This window comes from Rhinoderma darwinii, chromosome 3, assembly GCF_050947455.1.
Source record: "Rhinoderma darwinii isolate aRhiDar2 chromosome 3, aRhiDar2.hap1, whole genome shotgun sequence".
Lineage (NCBI taxonomy): Eukaryota > Metazoa > Chordata > Amphibia > Anura > Rhinodermatidae > Rhinoderma > Rhinoderma darwinii.
Window position 1 is genome coordinate 13,707,632 of NC_134689.1, and position 18,128 is coordinate 13,725,759.

The 18,128-nt window shown below is 42.0% G+C and overlaps 1 protein-coding gene across 6 annotated transcripts in view; it reads right to left on the reverse strand.

Annotated features, from left to right (window-relative positions):
- PRR5 (proline rich 5) overlaps window positions 1–18,128 on the reverse strand; it is a 71,562-nt gene that overhangs the window by 21,583 nt on the left and 31,851 nt on the right. For 3 of the 6 annotated variants that reach the window (XM_075855962.1, XM_075855963.1, XM_075855961.1), the window contains one exon: window positions 4,118–4,198. In XM_075855962.1, the coding sequence (XP_075712077.1) occupies window positions 4,118–4,198 (81 nt within the window). Of the gene's footprint in view, window positions 1–4,117; window positions 4,199–5,068; window positions 5,120–6,338; window positions 6,463–18,128 lie in introns of all 6 variants that reach the window. The other 3 variants (XM_075855958.1, XM_075855959.1, XM_075855960.1) reach the window with 2 other exon arrangements.

The window sequence follows — 18,128 nt, forward strand, 5'->3', positions numbered from 1 at the left end:
CGTTTTTGGACAATCCTGCGAAAAACTGGACGGTTGGGAGTTATGTAAGTGGGCTACGCAAGCAATCTACATCACCACAAGGCTTTAGTCGGAAAACTAGATGTCTATGGCCTTATTTACATTTATGGTTGAATGGTCTTCAGCTACCTTACATAGCAAAGGACCCATCAATACTTCCATCTTCGTCAAATCTTCTAGTGCTTGTAAATGTCGATATGTTAGGTGAAATGAATGTGTAGACACTGGGACCATAGACCAACTGAGGACTCATGACTGACCCTTAAAGACCTGCCTGATAGCCATCACCAAATCAACCGTGCCAGGAAATCCCGCTCACCTCCTGACATAACCTCTTCATACAATTTCTTCCTGTATGTTCAGAAAAGTAGACAACATCCTGAATAAGATTTCTCCTGGGTGACATTTAACAAGGGCAGGAGATTTATGATTTCCCTTAATATGCGTAACATCTCATTATATGAGATGTTAGGTCAGAATATAGCACAAGACCTTATGGGAAATTAGTGCTACGGCGCCATAAGTAGATTTTTACAACGCCGGCTGTGGATATGTTTGTATAGGGACCACTGGTGATTCATCTACACCCCAACTGAGCGCTGCCTACCGTTTCCATATTTTCATGTTTGTGTAGGAAGGCCGGGGGGAAAAATGTAAAAAATACATAGCACAAATGAAGACGCTGAGCTATCCTTTTTGGATATGAAGGGTAAAATAAAAAATTGAATGACTATTTCAGATCGTAGTATTGTTGGGCTCCAAGAAATGAGAGTCTCTACAGTAGTTGTCTGATTTATTTTCTTACCCCTTTCTTAAAGGGGCCGTCTGAGATTACAAAAATGGAACTCCAGAAACAGTGCCACTCTTGTCCATAGGCTGTGTTTGGTATTGCAGCACAGTCCAAATCAACCCTTTTTTCTAATCTCGACAGCCCCTTTAAAAACCTTTTGCTTCACAAGTCAACAGTGGGGAAAAGGAGGAGATATAATAGATGCCTCATGGGACACAAATAGGATATGGAGAAAACAAGAGCTAAGAACAGTAGAATACCATTTTGGTAGTATTTGCCATGTTATCAGGTGACGATATCAAAAGAGTTGGATGCTGCATGCCGCTGTCACAGAGCCCAAAGAATGGGCTATAACTGGGCCAGCAGGGGGCGGCATGAACCCTAATCGTCACCAAGGGATTTGACTTGGAGCTACTCCAGGGATCGGAGTCTAAGGGAACCCCCAGGCTGCTACCCCCGAAGTAGGCTGGTGACAGTTGATGTTAATAGAAGCAGAGTGGTCAAGAGAGCAAAAAGTCAGGACAGGCTGTGAAGATTCATTACGATTAACATAGGTGAAGGTCAGGGCAGGCGGCGGGCACGGATGGTCAAAAACAGGCAAGGTCCGTACAAAAGAATTTAAACTAGACAACTAGACAGTAGGGATACTTGGAGTACGCTGAACCTTTAGGAATGCAATGGTCTGTGCGTGCGCGCGCTAGGACCCGGTGGAGAACATTGGTGGCGAAGGGGCCGCTAAATGCTGAATGCTAGTGTGGATGCCAGGAGGAGGTAAGAGGAGCGGGCAGCGTCACAGCCGGGTCTTCATACAACATTCACATCCGGGACAACCCCCCAAATAATGAGAATTGAGCCATTACTCCTGTAATGTAGCATTTTGCCAATGTTGCTAACGATAGATAGGACAAATTTTGAAAAACAGACCAATTCAGATTAAAAAAAAGCCAAAAACAGACAAAAAGTATTTGGTTTAAAAAGTCTTCTTCAATAATACCAGGGACAGAGACAAATAGATGGCTGAAATATATGACCGTGCTCCACACCTATTGACAATTTCATTTCCTTACAATGTCATCTTTATTTTTCTCATGCAAGGAAGAGAAATTTTCTCGACTGGATATCTTTGTAAATCACCGTGTGACTGCGCCATGACTCATAAAGTAATCCTCGCTCTTATATTCCGACTGTAGATCACAGAAAATTGGGTGTCTGATCTCAGTTAAAATGACAATTTGACCTAAAAAAAAATCACCAAAATGTTCAAAAATATATAAAAACTCATCTCCTTGATGAGACTTGAAGATGAGCTCTCATATCTGACCATGGGATAAGATGACTCTCACTATTGCTAAGACTTCGATTAACACCTTCTCGATCAAGGTGAGATAGAAAGTTCAATAGAGATGGCTCTATGGCTAAATATATCGCTACAGCTTTGCCAAAAATTTTTGAAGATGTGGCCAAGGTAGGAATATATCAAAAATACAGATATTCCTGTATCAACTCTTTTATATCCTAAGCAATGCAAAAAATCCCCTAAAGAAGCGTTAAACAACAAAATATAATAACCCATACCTACAAAGCCATAGAAGATCATATATGCCATAAAAGCGGAACATTAAGGCCCTGTTCACACAGATTTTTTGCAGGTAGATTTCAACCTGCCTACACTCTCTATGCCATGTTTTTTTGCGGCGTTTTTCGGCCGTGGCCTTTGAGCAGAGCGAAAACCACTTTCTCTGCCTCCCATTGATGTCATTGGGAGGTCAGAAGCGGAAACGCCTGAAGAAAGTGCATGACGCTTCTTTTTCCTGCAAACATTTTTTGTCCGCTTGCGGGAAAGAATCGCCTCCGTCTCCGATTGAAATCAATAGGAGGCGATTTCGGACGTTTTTGTGGCGCTGTTTCCGCATCAAAAAACAGCGCTGGAAAAACTCTGTGTGAACTAGGCCTAATAAATTACTTGTATAACTCAAGAAAATAAGAAGTCATCTTGAAGTTCTTACATCATTTCCCTATGGCAGTGCTTCTGTCTAGGGTGCCATGGACATTCAGGGTTGTCATCAGTACATACTGAGAGTCCTGAATGACCATCCATATCATTATCCACAAATGAAATAGTGGCAGTAATTTGGGATAGAGGACACTAATTTGGTATCCACAGAAGGTGATAACAACACTGAATGTCCGGGGCACGCAGTCATAGGGACCTGTATTCTATATGAATTATTTATTAACTATCTTAATGAGAATTGGTCGGAGTGATGTGGGAGATCACCTCTAAAGGAGTTGCCTGTTTGGACAATCCCTACTTGTTAGAAAGTTGCCTTAACAATGAGCAGATCACATAGTGTCCTACTGCTGGGACCCCCATCAATCACTTGTAAGGGGAACCTGGCAGTAAGTGTTCAGTTCCCCTGCAGCGCCACCACAGGGCAAATTCAGCATTACACAGTGCCCATTCATATCAATGGGCAGTGTATTGCCGGACAGGACAGTCGCTTTTTGTGGCTGCTTTCTACTCTGGCCAAAAAATGAGGATTCCGAACAAAGCCCCACCCGCCCCCCTATTAACTCAGAATTCCCAAATAAGGGGATATGAAAGGCACCCATAGCTACTAAATGGTGATTGAACATCCCCACCATTATTGCATTGTTTGATGAATTCTTCCATAAGTATTCATATTTATAACAATAATCAAAGGATTTCAGGTAGAAAGGCCTCAGCGGACTGAAATTTCCCCTCAGGTCAGTCCTGTCACCTCTCCTGACATGTCTATTTTAAAAAAATACTTGTATTCCCCATAAAATAAAAATTCTGTGACATGTTTTCTTAGAACTTTGCATTGCGAAGTTCCTCTGTTATTCCTCCTAGAAATTTATGAATAAATTGACAACCGGGTGTTACCATTACCCTTGTCAATGGGGTGTATTCCTACACAAACTTACTTGTTTAGCGCTGATTGGAGAGTGTCCGTCTGTGTAAGGACACCCCCCAACTGGTAACAGCCAGTTGTCAATTGATTTGTAAATATACAGGAGGAACAACAGAGGAAGGGATCAACAAAGTTCCAAGAAAAGATGCTTCAGAATTATTATATTTTGGGGAATACAATTATTTACTTAAACAGACATGTCAGGGGGGGGGGGGGACCGGTCCTCTTTAAGGTGTCTCATGAGTCATGAACTCCATAGATATGAAGATTGTTGACCGTTTGGGCACGACTCACAACCTTGTGGTTCTTCTTCATTAGAAGAAGTTCCCCATCATCTCCTACTATATTATCAATGGACACTACGTCAACTCACCGGACTCCTTCATTCAGATTGTAGAGTTCATGATCCTGCAGCCCCTTCTTCTGAAAGACTGAAATTACTCCATTCTGGATGCTGAAATAAAGAGAAGAACCTTAGATCTAATGCTGATTTTTAAGCTCGGGCATATTTAACACATTCAGTGCTGGAGTAGAAAGCGGGTGGATTGAAGGTGAATCTACTAAATGTTCTTTATTTGGTGGAGTCGCCCAGAGAAGTGGGTGAAATCTAATATGGCCACTATTTCAGTTCCAAAAAGAGTTGTCACCAACCTTTCCCAGTGTCCTAAACATTAGAGGGATTGTACAGGGTTAGAAAAACATGGCGGCTTTTTCAGAAACAGCGCCACATCTATTCACAGGTTGTGTCCGGTATTGCAGCTCAACTCCATTGAAGTGATTGTGTTCGTGCTAAAATACCACAAACAATCTGTGGACAGGTGTAGCTCTAATTTTGGAAGAAAGCAGACATTTTTTTTATCCTGAACAATCCCTTTAAGTACCAATATGGTCAGATTTGAACATTTTTGAAAGCCGGGTGACAACCCATGTGGTCGCTGCAATAGTAGCCAGAGGAGGACTATCTAAGAGTAGCTGGTAGAGGACAATCTAAGAACTTATAATAAGTGTAAACATTTTTTTTTTAATTCTAGGGTAGAAAAGGGATCTCACTGTTTGTTGAGAAACTACAACTTCCAGCGCCCCTTCACAGACGGAGGCTGGGGATGGTAGTTCTGCAACAGCTTCAGAGCCACAAATTGGGGACTACTGGATATATGGGCTATATTTTTGGTTTTAGAAACCAGCAGTGGTCTAGTATTTTGACAAGTTAAACCAATTGTTAGACCTGAGCCCATTCGTTTGACTAATATTTGCCTTGGGTGATCACTCCAGTGCCTGCTCGGCTGATGGCTAGACAATATTATAAGGAACAAAAATTACACACTTTTCCACACAACATGACCAGACAGAAGGGTTGCAGCGTCTCCGGGAGAACCTGTAATACATATAAACTGAGGTTTTCAGACTGAGCTGAGATGTCTTCCTCAATGAGACAATGCAATGCAAACCTGAATGATAATAATGCAACGGAACTGAGGAAGACTGGGAACGGAGACCGTTATATGCGTGATAGACATATGAAACATGACATATAATTTACTGAATCCCATCATCATCCCCACAATTCATACTGAGCTGAAAAGAAATAGGATGCTACAAAGCAGTAAATGGAAATCTAGTTTTCTTAAAGGGGCCGTCTAGTGTATTCAGTTTTTCCCCAATTTTTATGTGGGCATTTTGCGAAACATGAAGTTCCCCGATCGATACGCCCCTGCCCTCTCTATTAGCAAAGAATAGATAGTTGATGGACTTTTACCCTAAATGACCAAGAAATCAATAGAAGCCCATTCATATAATGTTACATGCTCCCTCTAAACTCTCAGGGGTCCCAACAGCGGAACAACCAGCGACCATCTTATTGCTGAAAAGTAGCTGTCCCTTTAAAGGGATACTTTTGTGGCATTAAAGGGGTCGTCTCATTAAGACAACCCCTTGTCCTAAAAACAGCCCCCGCGGAGATCTGCTCGTTGCCGAATGTCTGGCTTCTGCAGTTTCGTCCAGCCATAGAATGGCCGACCATGTAAGACAAGGACAGGGTGGGTTCGCCAATGTAGAAGCCACTCATAGTTAATGGCTCAAAGACGGAGGTCCTGACTCTCCTTTATGAAGTTCATATGCTCCAATAGGGCAAATGAACAGGGGTTTTACTGACAGAGACAACCACTTTTGTTTCCCAAAAATTCTTGACCCCTTTAACCTGTGGGGATGGTATTTTAATAGTAGGGTGAATAAAATCAATGAAGACTACCACCTCTCCACTCTAAGGTCAATAAAGACCAATTCTCCAATATAAGGACCCTGGCAAACATCCCTCCATACCTCAGTAAGTTCACAATATAAAGTAAAGGGTCCCTAGAGTCGAAACTAGGGCTACAAAGGAGACTACTGCTTTGGGGACCATTTTTGGATTCAGGGTTTTGGTTGTGTCACCTCCGTTTCCCCACAGACTGTGAGACAAATGTATGAATGAGGCTCCCGGCTGCAAAGCATCATGGCCTAGATGAATTTCGTGACCATGAAGTAAGGGACATTGCTTTATCCCATGCTAGTGAAAGGGTTGCGATGAGCTGTGATGATGCCATGAAGGCTCCTACCAGTCACAGACGCGCGGCAGGAGTCGTTGGGCGGCTCGGGACTTATGCTTCTGCTTTCTTTCATTATCCATCTTCTCAAACTTATAACCACATCTTAGTTTGGAACTATTTAATAAGCAATAGCCTATGAAGAAACAAATTAACTTTTGTAATCTCCTTAAAATTCTGTTTCTAAAAGTTTCAGTGGAAGACGGCAAGAGAAGACGAAGACGAGGATGATGAGGATGGAGCGAATAGGATGGTCATGGGCTATTAATATGCGGAAAAGACCATTTCCCTAGTCTGGCCCGTGTAGTCTGAACTTCCCATTAGTATTATAGCTTGTGTCCCAAACTGATGAACATCCCTAAATTTTTATTTTTGGACATTAGCTATTAAAGGGTTCATGAAAATAAAATCTAACGAAAAATGTCTACAATTTTCGAATATAATTTGTGTTTCAATTCCTCATCATTTTCAAGATCTCTGCTGGCTGTGAGTGAATTGGGACATTCTTGGTTAACATCTCGAGGCTGAAAACCTGTACAGACCTAATACGTGGGCAGGGATTATATAATGGGCAAAAGGGGCAAATGCTCATGGGCTTCCACTTGAAGGCTTCTGCGACCCTGCTTTCATGGTGTTAGTCTAGATTTACACCTTGGCGCCAGCTATGATATTATATAGGAAATGTATATATTTTTTGTACACTACTTAGTACTGTTATTTGGCACTGTATGGGGCTATTATTTATGGCTTATTTGATGCTGTTATTTGAATAGTATTTTTGGAATTTGCACGCCATTTGCCCCTTCCAAGAAAATGTCAAACCACCTATATTTGCCCCATATTCTCAGGATCGGTGGGAGTCCTAGAGGTCGGACCTCAATGGATTGTAAAGTGATGGTATATCCTGGCTTTATAAGATGGGAATACCCCTTTAATGACAAAGCCCTGGAATAGCGGATGCAGAAATAATCTTATTTAATTATATTTTATTATTTTCACACACTAAAAGCCAAATATTTCTAAATCAATTATTATGTGTTTACCCAGTCTAGACAATCCTCCATGAGCTAAACACTCCAGACTGCAGGCAGATACGTCTGCACTGATACATTGTAGCAAACTGTCAGGAAAGGAGAGAGATTTGTGCAGTCTGGACACAGGCATTGTCTAGACTGGATATAATTGTAGCAAACCCTCAGCTGTGAGAAGTATTTGGTCTGTACAAGTCTTCAGCCTCTGGATGTAAACAAGAAAGTTTCCATTCACTGACAGCAAGCAGAGATCTTGAAAATGGCACAGAATTGAAACACAAAGTATATTAGAAAGTTGCAGAATCGGAGGGTCTAAAAAATTTTTTTTTACATTGGGAGGTATCTCTATAGAAAAGGTTAATGTGTCTCTAACAAACAGCACAGGACAGAACGGGATATGAGAACTGAATAATTCAGCTTTAACCTTTGAAATCTAACACCATCTCTTCCCCCATCCCAGATATGATGAGTTTATATTGATGAAATCCCAAAATTACCTGCCAGAAACCTAGAATAATAAAAACTCAGATTTATGTTCAAAGTTTCCTGGGGACAATTGGCTTAGAATGAAAACCAAGGAACCGACCTTAAAAGCTAATGCTCAAGTTCCATGTCAATGAATGGAAGTCTAATGCACACTACCGTCTGTGCCGGCCGGGTCCCGTCCGTGAACCGTGGCAAGGTTGGACATGTCTTATCTTTCCACAGATCGGCAAGTCAGATCTGTTTTTACGAACCCGAATCACCCGCTAAAGTAAATGAGTCAGTGAAAACTATCGAGTGCCACTCTCATGCCGTGAAAAACGTCCCGAGTGGCAGTCGGTCGTGAGCAATTGGCATAAGTGAGAGATTAGTGCAGTGGACCAACAGATCTGTACGGCCATCGTCAGAAGAGGAAAATAATTGGCTCAACTGAGAACTTCAGGGTATAGGCCACCTCTGGGGTCTTGGCATCTTGAGGAACTACGGGCCAAACTATGGTCAAAAGTACCAGGTTAGCAGGCAGCTACTATGGGGCCCAGAACCTAATGGGGCCCATCTCCACGCAGAGGTGAGGTGCTGTTAGTGATCACTGTGGATAATAGAAGTGGGGGCTGTAGCCAATTGAAGGTAGATTAATGAGAACTCAAGTAAAGGAGGACAAGACTACTTAGGGTGGTCATGATGGAAAGGGGCGCCATTCTGTTTTGCTGTAGGTCTCCTCTATTCAGGATCCCTTCTTTTTACCAGAGTGGAGAGTGGTTAGAAAGAGTGTCTCTCTCTCTCTGGAGGACCTGTGTATTGACACATTGTAATGCTTAATTTCCCCTGTGGCGGCGCTGCAGGGAAATCGAACACTTACTGCCATCTTTCCCCCGAAGATTACAACTGATCGCTGGGGGTTTTATCAACGGGACTCTTTGTGATTAGTTTATTATCAAGGGACCCTTCTAACTAGTAGGGATTGTCCAAAGAGGAGAACCCCTTTAAGCTTTATTTCTATAAAATTATTTTCTAAGCTTTTTTTGTATGATACATAAGTCACATGTTCATCCCATATTGAAGTTTCCATAATTCCCATTGGTCACATGAATACATAATAGATGAACTGTGGGTATTTCAGAGCTGTGGAGTAAGTGTGATTAGGATGCCTCATATAAAATGTAAGATCCAGAGACTTAACTTGGGGTTCCTGGGCTACCGGGGCTTCTTGCTACCTCTGCACCCCCTATGGCTACGCCTCTGGTAATAACTAACTAGGACGGTGCTGTGACTTTCTAAAGCATACGACACAGGCATTTGGTATGTTCATTGAGACATTCTGTGGTCAAGTTTAAAAGGATTGTTGCGTTTAGAAAAGTTATATTAAGGTACTCAATTTTACATTATTAGGTTAATAGAGGGCAGGGTCCCACATTCAGCACCCCCATCTATTAGCCAGACCAGAGAGCAGCTACACATAGTGTCTCTTAGGCCCCATGTCAACGACCGTGCCCGTAATCTAGGTCCGTAATTATGGGCACGGCCGGCCGCGGACAGTCGCCTGCATTTGCGGACCGTGCTCCCATTATAAAGTATGGGAGCACGGTCCGTAAAATAAAAAAATAGGACAGGAAGGTATTCGTCGTCCATAGAAATGAATGGGTCCGTAATTACGGTCAAAATCTGCAATCGTGTGCATGGGGCCTTACTCTGGAGGATCCGACACATCCGTACATTTCATGGACAGCCCACTGATTTCAACGAGAACTGTGTAATGCCTAATTTCCCCTGTGGTGGCGCTGTGGGGAAATCAAACACTTACTACCAGGGAAAGGGATTGTTCAAAGTAGAGAATCCCATTAAAGGTTAAGGGTTAATTTGTACTTCCCATCATGCCTTAGGAAGGATCACAGATTTAAAATGATTTCCCCTGAGCTCATTGTCGCCCCCTACTGAGTAAGGAGGAGAAGAGGGAATCATGTTTTTAGAAAAGAGAAATCATTTTCATTTCTAGGCCCATTCAGCCATTGGTCTAAAAATGTAAGGCCCGTTTACACAGGTCAATGATCAGGTGAACAAGCGCTCATAGCGATCAGCGGATGAACTAGCAAACACTCCATCAGCTGATCGTCTTTCTTTTGGCCATACAAATGTCGGCAGTGCAACTCCCTGTACAAACAGGAGACATGCTGCCGTCAAAATGCTAATGTATTGATCGTAGTAACTATCGTTCGTCCCCATACTGCCAACCATAGCTCAGTTTAAATGGAGCAAACACGCATCTATCGGCAAGCTGTAGTGACGGTCAGTGCTCATAAAGGGTAGTTATATGGGCGAATATTTGCCCTTGTAAAACCACCTTTACATTAAATATCTTACACGTAAATACTGCCCCCTATGGACAAAAATATAAATCTAAACAGAAGAATTTTCAGATCTGAATGGGGTTGCCCCTTAAAGAGGACCTGTCACCTCTCCTGAAATGTCTATTTTAGTAAATAATTATATTCCCCATAAAATATTGATTCTGGAACATCTTTTCTTAGAACTCCAAGTTGTGCCGTTCCTCTGTTATTCCTTCTAACAACTGGGCTTTACCATTCCTTTTGTCAAAGGGGCGTGCCCCCACAGTCTGTCAGCACTGATTGGACAGTGTCAGTTTGTGCAGGGACACACTCCCAACGGGAAACACCCAGTTGTAAATTTATTCATACATTTCTAGGAGGAATAACAGAGGAACGGCACAACGTAGAGTTCTAAGATAAGATGCTCCAAATTTTTTATTTCTTGAGGAATACAAGTATTTACTAAAATAGACATATCAGAAGAGGTGACAGGTTCTCTTTAAGTTAATATTTTCTAGCATATGAAGTGTGAAGACATCTAGTCCGAGTGATCGGGTTATGGGTTTGGATGTTGGGTGTTATACTTCAGTACTAACCGCTTACCCTGTTGTTTTAGGAATTTATTTGCATCTTCCAAATGAATCATTTTCCTGCTACGCACTTACATAATTGAATCCGTCAGTTCTTATGGCGCAATAAGCGACAACGTTAGTGAATTAAACAGAAAACTTCTGAAAAACCTGGCAGCCTCCGTAATACAGGGAACACTGAATCACTGTCAGCTGCTTGTCTCCATCTCATTAACCCCTGCTACTCCTCAGCAACACAACAGAGAACTTTGTCTCTGGTTTACCAGCTATACACTATATTAAAAAACAGTATATACAGCAATTCCCTAATATACATGTTTATATACATTATGGCAATAATAATCCCATAACACAGTTTTTTTGTTATTCCTGCATCTAAGTTTTTCAACACCCATATGAAAATGCTGCCACACCCTTGATCCTAAAGGGGTATTCACCTCTTAGATACTTATGGCGTATCCTCAGACAGGCACCTAGCTCCAGAAAGGCTGCCGCATTCAGGGGGAGAACGAATGGAGATGTGGCCGGGATAACAGAAACAGCCGATCTCACTGTGCTATGCTGTTTCCATAACTTCCATAAAAGTGAATAGGAGTTACGGAAATATTGTAGCACAGCGAGCTCAGCTGTTTCCGTAATCCCGGTCACCTCCTCATTCATTATCCTCACCAGGCTGGATATGTCTGGAACCCCGGATCAGGAGATAGGTGCCGGTCCCAGAGGTTGGACCCGCGTCTGTCTAACTTTTAATGCCGTATCCTCTGCATGTGATATAACTTTTTAAGATGGGAATACTCCTTTAAAGTGTACTTCCAACTTCTGATATGTCCGCTTCTCATGACTCCACAGAAGGTTAGGACGGAGGGCCATCAGAATGCATTATGGTCTATGGCCCATCATCGTCATACGCATGTGAAGTTGAGTAAAACCAAGGAGAAACAAAGGGGCACAACACTGACAGTGGCAACCAATGACCCTCATCATTGACAACTTCTGACATTTTTCTGTGATATGTAAGTAACTGTAAATGCACTTCAAAGGGGTTCTCCAGCTTTGGATAAATACTTTTTTGTTAGAGGGGTCCCTTGATGATAAGCTGTTCCCAAGGTGTTCTATTACTCGGATTCCTAGCGATCAGCTGAAATCTGTGGTGTAATCTTCAGGGGGACGGCTGGCAAGCAAGTGTTTAATTTCCCTGCAGCGCCACCACAGGTGGAATTAAGCATTACATAGTGTTAAGTCCTCCAGAGCGAAAAATGCTCTTTGTTGCCGATGTCCACTCTGGTTAATAATCTGAGGTCTTGAATGATGGTCCCCACCCCTACAATTGGTGTTTCTTAACCAGACAACCCCCTTTAAGATCTTCTTCTGGGATGCTATATGATTACCTAGAAGTGAGAAGACATGAACAGGGTGGAGTAATATTGGCAGACGGGCCACTCTGGGGAACGTTCTCATATTTCTCATTAGTCCTTGAATTTTCGTTGATAGCGAGTGTTCTTTAAAAACTTTGAGTAGAAAAATTTATTTTCTTGGCAAGGTTTAATATATAGTAAGGTTTAGCTTAAACGGGGATTTACTGATGTACCAGTATATAAATGTATAGGATAAATATGCAAGAATAGGAGACATCATCAAGGGGGCCATTACTTTTCATAGCACTGTATAAGTGTCAGTTTATCATATAAGGTCTCGGGGGTGGACGGGATGTATATTACAGGGTTGTACCCATCTCAATTTGAGTGTATGGGATCCTTTCAATCGAATGGGTTCTTCAGAAATTGGAAGAACTTACTTTTACCCTATAGGGAAATGAACGAATATCCAAAAACATCCTTGGGGTAGAAGATGTACATTTTATACCATATTTGTGGACCTAATTGATGTTCTCCCTCTTAGCTGTACTTGTTATGAACGCTGTAGAGTTCATGTCTCTTTACCACTATATGTTTTATTATGATCGGGTTGCAATGTTGGAAGCGGAGAAACAGCCTGCAGTATCAAACTTGTCCGCAATCTTAAGAAAACAGATTCTCTCCACATATGGATTAACTCGTGAAGCCTTTAAGTTTAGTTTTTTAATCAAGTCTGGAAAACCGAGTCTGATATTCTTCCCAGACAGCTACAGGCCCCAGTATAAATGAATTACTTGTTGCTGTGTTTGTGAGAGGGAGGAAGGAGGGGGAGCAGCTCCATGCGCAACCGTAGCAAAATGTTTCAATAGAAATGTATAAACGGACAATAGGGGTCAAATTGGTAATGGGCAAATGGGATGGATTGAAGTTCAGGAATAAGTCGGGCTGGCTATCAAAAATTAGGGGATGATATAAATAGGGAAAGCGGGCCCTTTTACCCTGCATGATGTAAGAAATTCATTATTGAAAAATCAACTATTGGGGCCTAAAGCTACAGAAATTTGATGATATCACCACACAAGTGGCCCCTATGTAATGATCTTTTATAGACTAGAAACCCAGCAAGTCCACGATTTGAGAGTGCGAATGGGCGATCATGAACACACAGGACTTGTAAATATATGGTAGGTATATATGTCATAGTCATAGGATATGTCATAAATGTCTGTTAGGCACGGGTATGTCCCACCTCCAAAATCTCCACCTATCGATTCACTGATTCAAAGTGGCTGTCAGAGGCCGTTTTTCCGAGAGGTGGCCGTGGCTTTATCCATTCAAGTCTATGGGAGTTACAGAAATCAGTGATCGTCTCTCTCTGTAACGCCTATATACTCCAGTGAAGAGCGCTGCACAAATTTTTTTCTGACAGTCGCAGGAACAAGGATCTCCCTGAGGTGGGAACCACACCTATAAGGCCTGTTTTGCATATCCTGGGGTATGCCGTAAATGCCTGGGATTAGAATACCTTTTTAACCCCCTGATCGTCACGGTTATTACTGATCCCAGCATAATCACAAAAATAGAAAACAGCGGTGACATGATCAGGGGCTTTCCTAGGTATGAAAAGTTAGCTCTGGGGTCCTTAAGGACATACTAAGGCACATGTTTTTGGCTGTTGGAATAAGGAAAAGCAAAGACAAAAAAAATTTGCATCCTGAAGACAAAAAATGGCAGTGCCCTTAAAGGAGTTCTCCGCTTTGGACAATCCCTACTTGTTAGAAGAGTCCCTTGAGAATAAGCTGCTAACAAAGTGTCCTCCTGTTCGGACCGGAAATGATTATCTGTAGGGAAACCTGGTAGTAAGTGTTCAATTTCCCTGCAGCGCCACCACAGGAGGAATTAAGCATTCACAATGTCTAATGATATCAATGTGAAGTCTGTGTGATACAGGACAGGTCCTCCAGAGCGAGAGAGACTCTTTGTAACCGCTCTCCACTCTATCCAAGAGATGAGGATTCTAAACAGAGGACCCCCATCTATTAACTTAGAATTGCCAAATAGGGTGTATGAAATGGGTTTTCAAAACTGGACACCCCTTTTAAGGGGTTAAAAATTTAGTAATTCCTAACCCGCAGGGTGGACTCAAGTCCCATTACCTATATTAAACTTTTTAAATTTGCCACTACAAGACACGCAATAGGCTGTCCAATAAAGCGAGATGGCAGATGCAGCTTACTGTACCCCCAAAACTCCAGATCAGGGGGCTGTTTAAATCTTTAGGGGCAACATATATGTGCCCTTAAAGGGCACCTTACCGATTGATGGTTGATGGATAAGGATAACTTCTTCAGAAGTGAGCAGAATGTGACATGTATAAAATGATTGTATCATATGAACATTGTTTCATCAGCCGCTGAACTCTGGAGCCGTTTTCTCGGTAACAGGGGGGTAAATGACTTTAAGCAACTGTCTCTCCGCGATAAGGAAGCTGACTGGACCTGAAAATCCTCCAGACTAATGATGAAAGTCAGAAACCCTGCTTGTGGCGCAGAATGCTTCTCTCCACTTCACACTCACGTCCATGAACAGAAAACTAATTACATTTTACAGGATTACAGTATTTTGCATTCCACAGATTCACCTCAACCGTGAGAAGGCGCCGCTACTATGTCAAATTAAAGTTACATTCTCCGTTCTATTATGGGCCACCATTTTATTAAAGGGGCGGTACAGTTTGGAAACGTCTCATAGAGTGAACCTGACTGCCAGAGGTTGTTTGTAGCGGTAGCAAACGCCCATAACTAGATTTATGCGCCAGGAGATCCGCTAAAAATTAGATAAAAATTCTCTTCGACTGTTTTTTCTCTGTTTCTGAGAAAGTCTGGTGACAATCAATTTAGCTTCCATTACAGTTTCCACAGTGGTTCTCATCCTATCCCAAAGTTTTCAATAAAAAATTAGCAATAATACATGCTATTGCCATTCCTAACTCTTCTCTGATCTTCTCTGATCCCTCTGATCGCTGATCCCTCTTCATACATTGCAATTCAAAATAGTGGGCCATTTTAATCCTTGCTTCTATTTTTCCCATTTGCCTTAAAAAGTTAAATTTAATGAAAATGAACAGAAATTCCACCCCTTTGAGGTTCAGTTCACTGGACTTTTGACATGTGTATTCGGCTTGGCATAGAGGCATAATAAAAAATTCCAGGACCACATAGAAACAGCTTCATGGAGGCCCCGTTGTACTTTACGTTCTGGTCGACTGCATTTTATAAGCTCCTAGAATCTCAAAGCGGCACATGTTCTTGAAGAAGTATAATGGCATGGGTCTCAAGCAAAAGTAGGCTGTCGGGGCATGTTGGGAGTGGCAGTTTTACAACTGTTGGAGACCACTGATGCCAGGAGATATATTGAGTGTTTCCGAAAATCAGAAGAACACAGAGATTTTTCAACATTCAGATTTCCTCCTGGTGTGACTCAGTACCTGGTGGAGTACGGCCCATCCATCTAAACAATGGAGAACCTGCTGCTTGTTGACCGTTAAAGAGACAGTGAAGTGTTAGTAGAGTTACAACTGAAGCAAAATCTGAATTGGGCTTTGAGTGTACCTTCATTTTTTAAATATATTCTAACATAATTGAGACATAGGTAGAGGTCGATGAGTTGTGACCTCAAGTGATATATTACAGCTCCATTAAACTCAATAGAGATGTCGTCAATATATCTTGGACATATGGAAATCTCTGAGCTATGAGCCAAAGGGCTATAACTCTTGGCCTCTTCATTCTAGGGATTGGTGGGAAGTCAGAAGACATGCTAATAGTTGAGGTATGCTTTAAAGGGTTTATCCACTTTGGACAATCCCTAATTCTTAGAAAGGTCCCTTGACAATAAGTTGATCACAAAGTCTCGCTCTGCTGGGACCCACAGTGATCAGCTGTAATCTATAGATAATCCTGGCAGTAATTGTTCAATTTTCCTGCAGCGCCACTACAGGGGAAATTAAGCATTACACAGTGCCAAATTATATTAATGCAAGAGTTAAGGCCCTTTTACACCGTCCGATAAGCGGCCAGTGCACGAACGCCGATCAACGAGACATCGTTGATCGGCGCTTGTTTGCTCCTGTCACACGGAGCTATGGATGGGGACGAGCGGTGGTTACTGCGATCACTCGTCCCCATACATTATTATCATGTCGGCTGCGCGTCTCCCTGTTTACACACCAAGATGTGCTACTGATAACGATAATATTTCCCTTTTTTAAAACTATACGACCAACAGATGATCGAGCGTTTGCTCATTCATCTGCTGATCGCTGCCCTTTTTACACAGTAAATTTTGTGGGAAACGAGCGTTCTATGAACGCTTGTCTGTCCAATAATCGTCCTGTATAAAACCCTCTTTATGCTACTCGGCGGTTTGGGCCTACAGAAAAGGTAACAAACTATTTAATTTACAATCGGCCTTTTCGTATGAAACAGACCCAGAAGTCAATAAGCGATTATTCTACGGGAGTAGTCAGCACTCCCAGCTGTAGATAACTAATCTAGTCTTGGTTTATGACTTCCATACAACACTTTAAAACAATCTTATAAAAACTTCAACAATCATGGCTCAGTTCATGGCCCAAATGTATGCTCACCCAACATGACCCTTTCCTCCAGCTGCTCCCATTGTAATGACTACCATAGTCACCTATACCAAGTTATGCTCATAAACGTTCTCCAACTCTAATAGAATTCTATAGAATGTTCCTAAGGGGTTAAAGGGTTGTTAGAGTTTAGATAACCCATTTTCAAACACCCTATTAGGTCATTCTGAGTTAATAGTGGTGGGGGGGGGGGGGGTCCTCTGTTCAGGATTCTCATGGCCAGAGGGGAGAGCGGTTACAAAGAGCGTCTCTCGCTCTGGAGGACCTGTCCTGTCCTGCATTACACAGAGAGGCCATTGATATGAATGGACATTGTGTAATGCTTAATTTCCCCTGTGGTGGCGCTGCAGGGAAATCGACCACTTAGTGCCAGGTTTCCCCACAGATAAAATCTGATCGCTGATGGTTTCAATAGAGGTATTACCTGTGATCAGCTTATTGTTAAGGGGCTCTTCTAACAAGTAGGGATTGTCCAAAGAGGAGATGCCCTTTAACATAGTAAGGACATCTACTCTATAAGCGGGATATCTGTATGCTATATCTGTTGTCCAAATTAATTGGATATCTTGGTGTGTGAGAGTCCTGTCTTTCCAGGGGAAGCCGTGGCCAGCCAGGCATTTTAAGGAAATGTACTATTACATGGCAGCCAATCAGATGGCCGCTTTGGCTCATAAAGGTGGAACACGAGGGGTCTCCCAAGCAGGTTCCCCCTCTATAATGTCCATATAGCCTAATAGGTCATATGTACAGGGTTTGTCTTTATGAGACAACCCCTTTAAAATGTAAGTTCTACAACATACTTTATGTTTAAATCCCTCAACCATTTTCAATAGTTATGCCTGCTGTCAGTGAATGGAACATTCTTGTTTACATCCAAAGACTGAAAACCTGTGCAGACCAAATACTTCTCACACCTGAGGGTCTGTTATCATCATCATATCCAGTCTAGAGAACCCTCTGTGAGCTAAATACTGCACAAATCTCTCTCCCATCCTGATAGTTTGCTACAATGTATCGGTGCAGGTAAAATGTATCAGTCTTGGAGTACAGACTGTTTAGATCACAAAGAATTGATAACATTAAGCAGTGAGAAGTATGGGGTCTGTACAGGTTTTTAGCCCCTGGTTATAAACAAGAATGTTTCATTAAGTGACAGCAAGCAGATGTCTTGAAATAGTGAGAAATTGAAACACAAAGTATATTACAAAGTTGTAGAATGTTACATTAGACAAAAGTTAAGCTGTATTTATATAAAACCAGAAAACCTCGATTTATATGCAATAATATAACATATCCCAGTGCCAATGCAACAATGTAGCGAGTCCATTACATCCTCTCCAAATATAAATAATGTGTCACCCG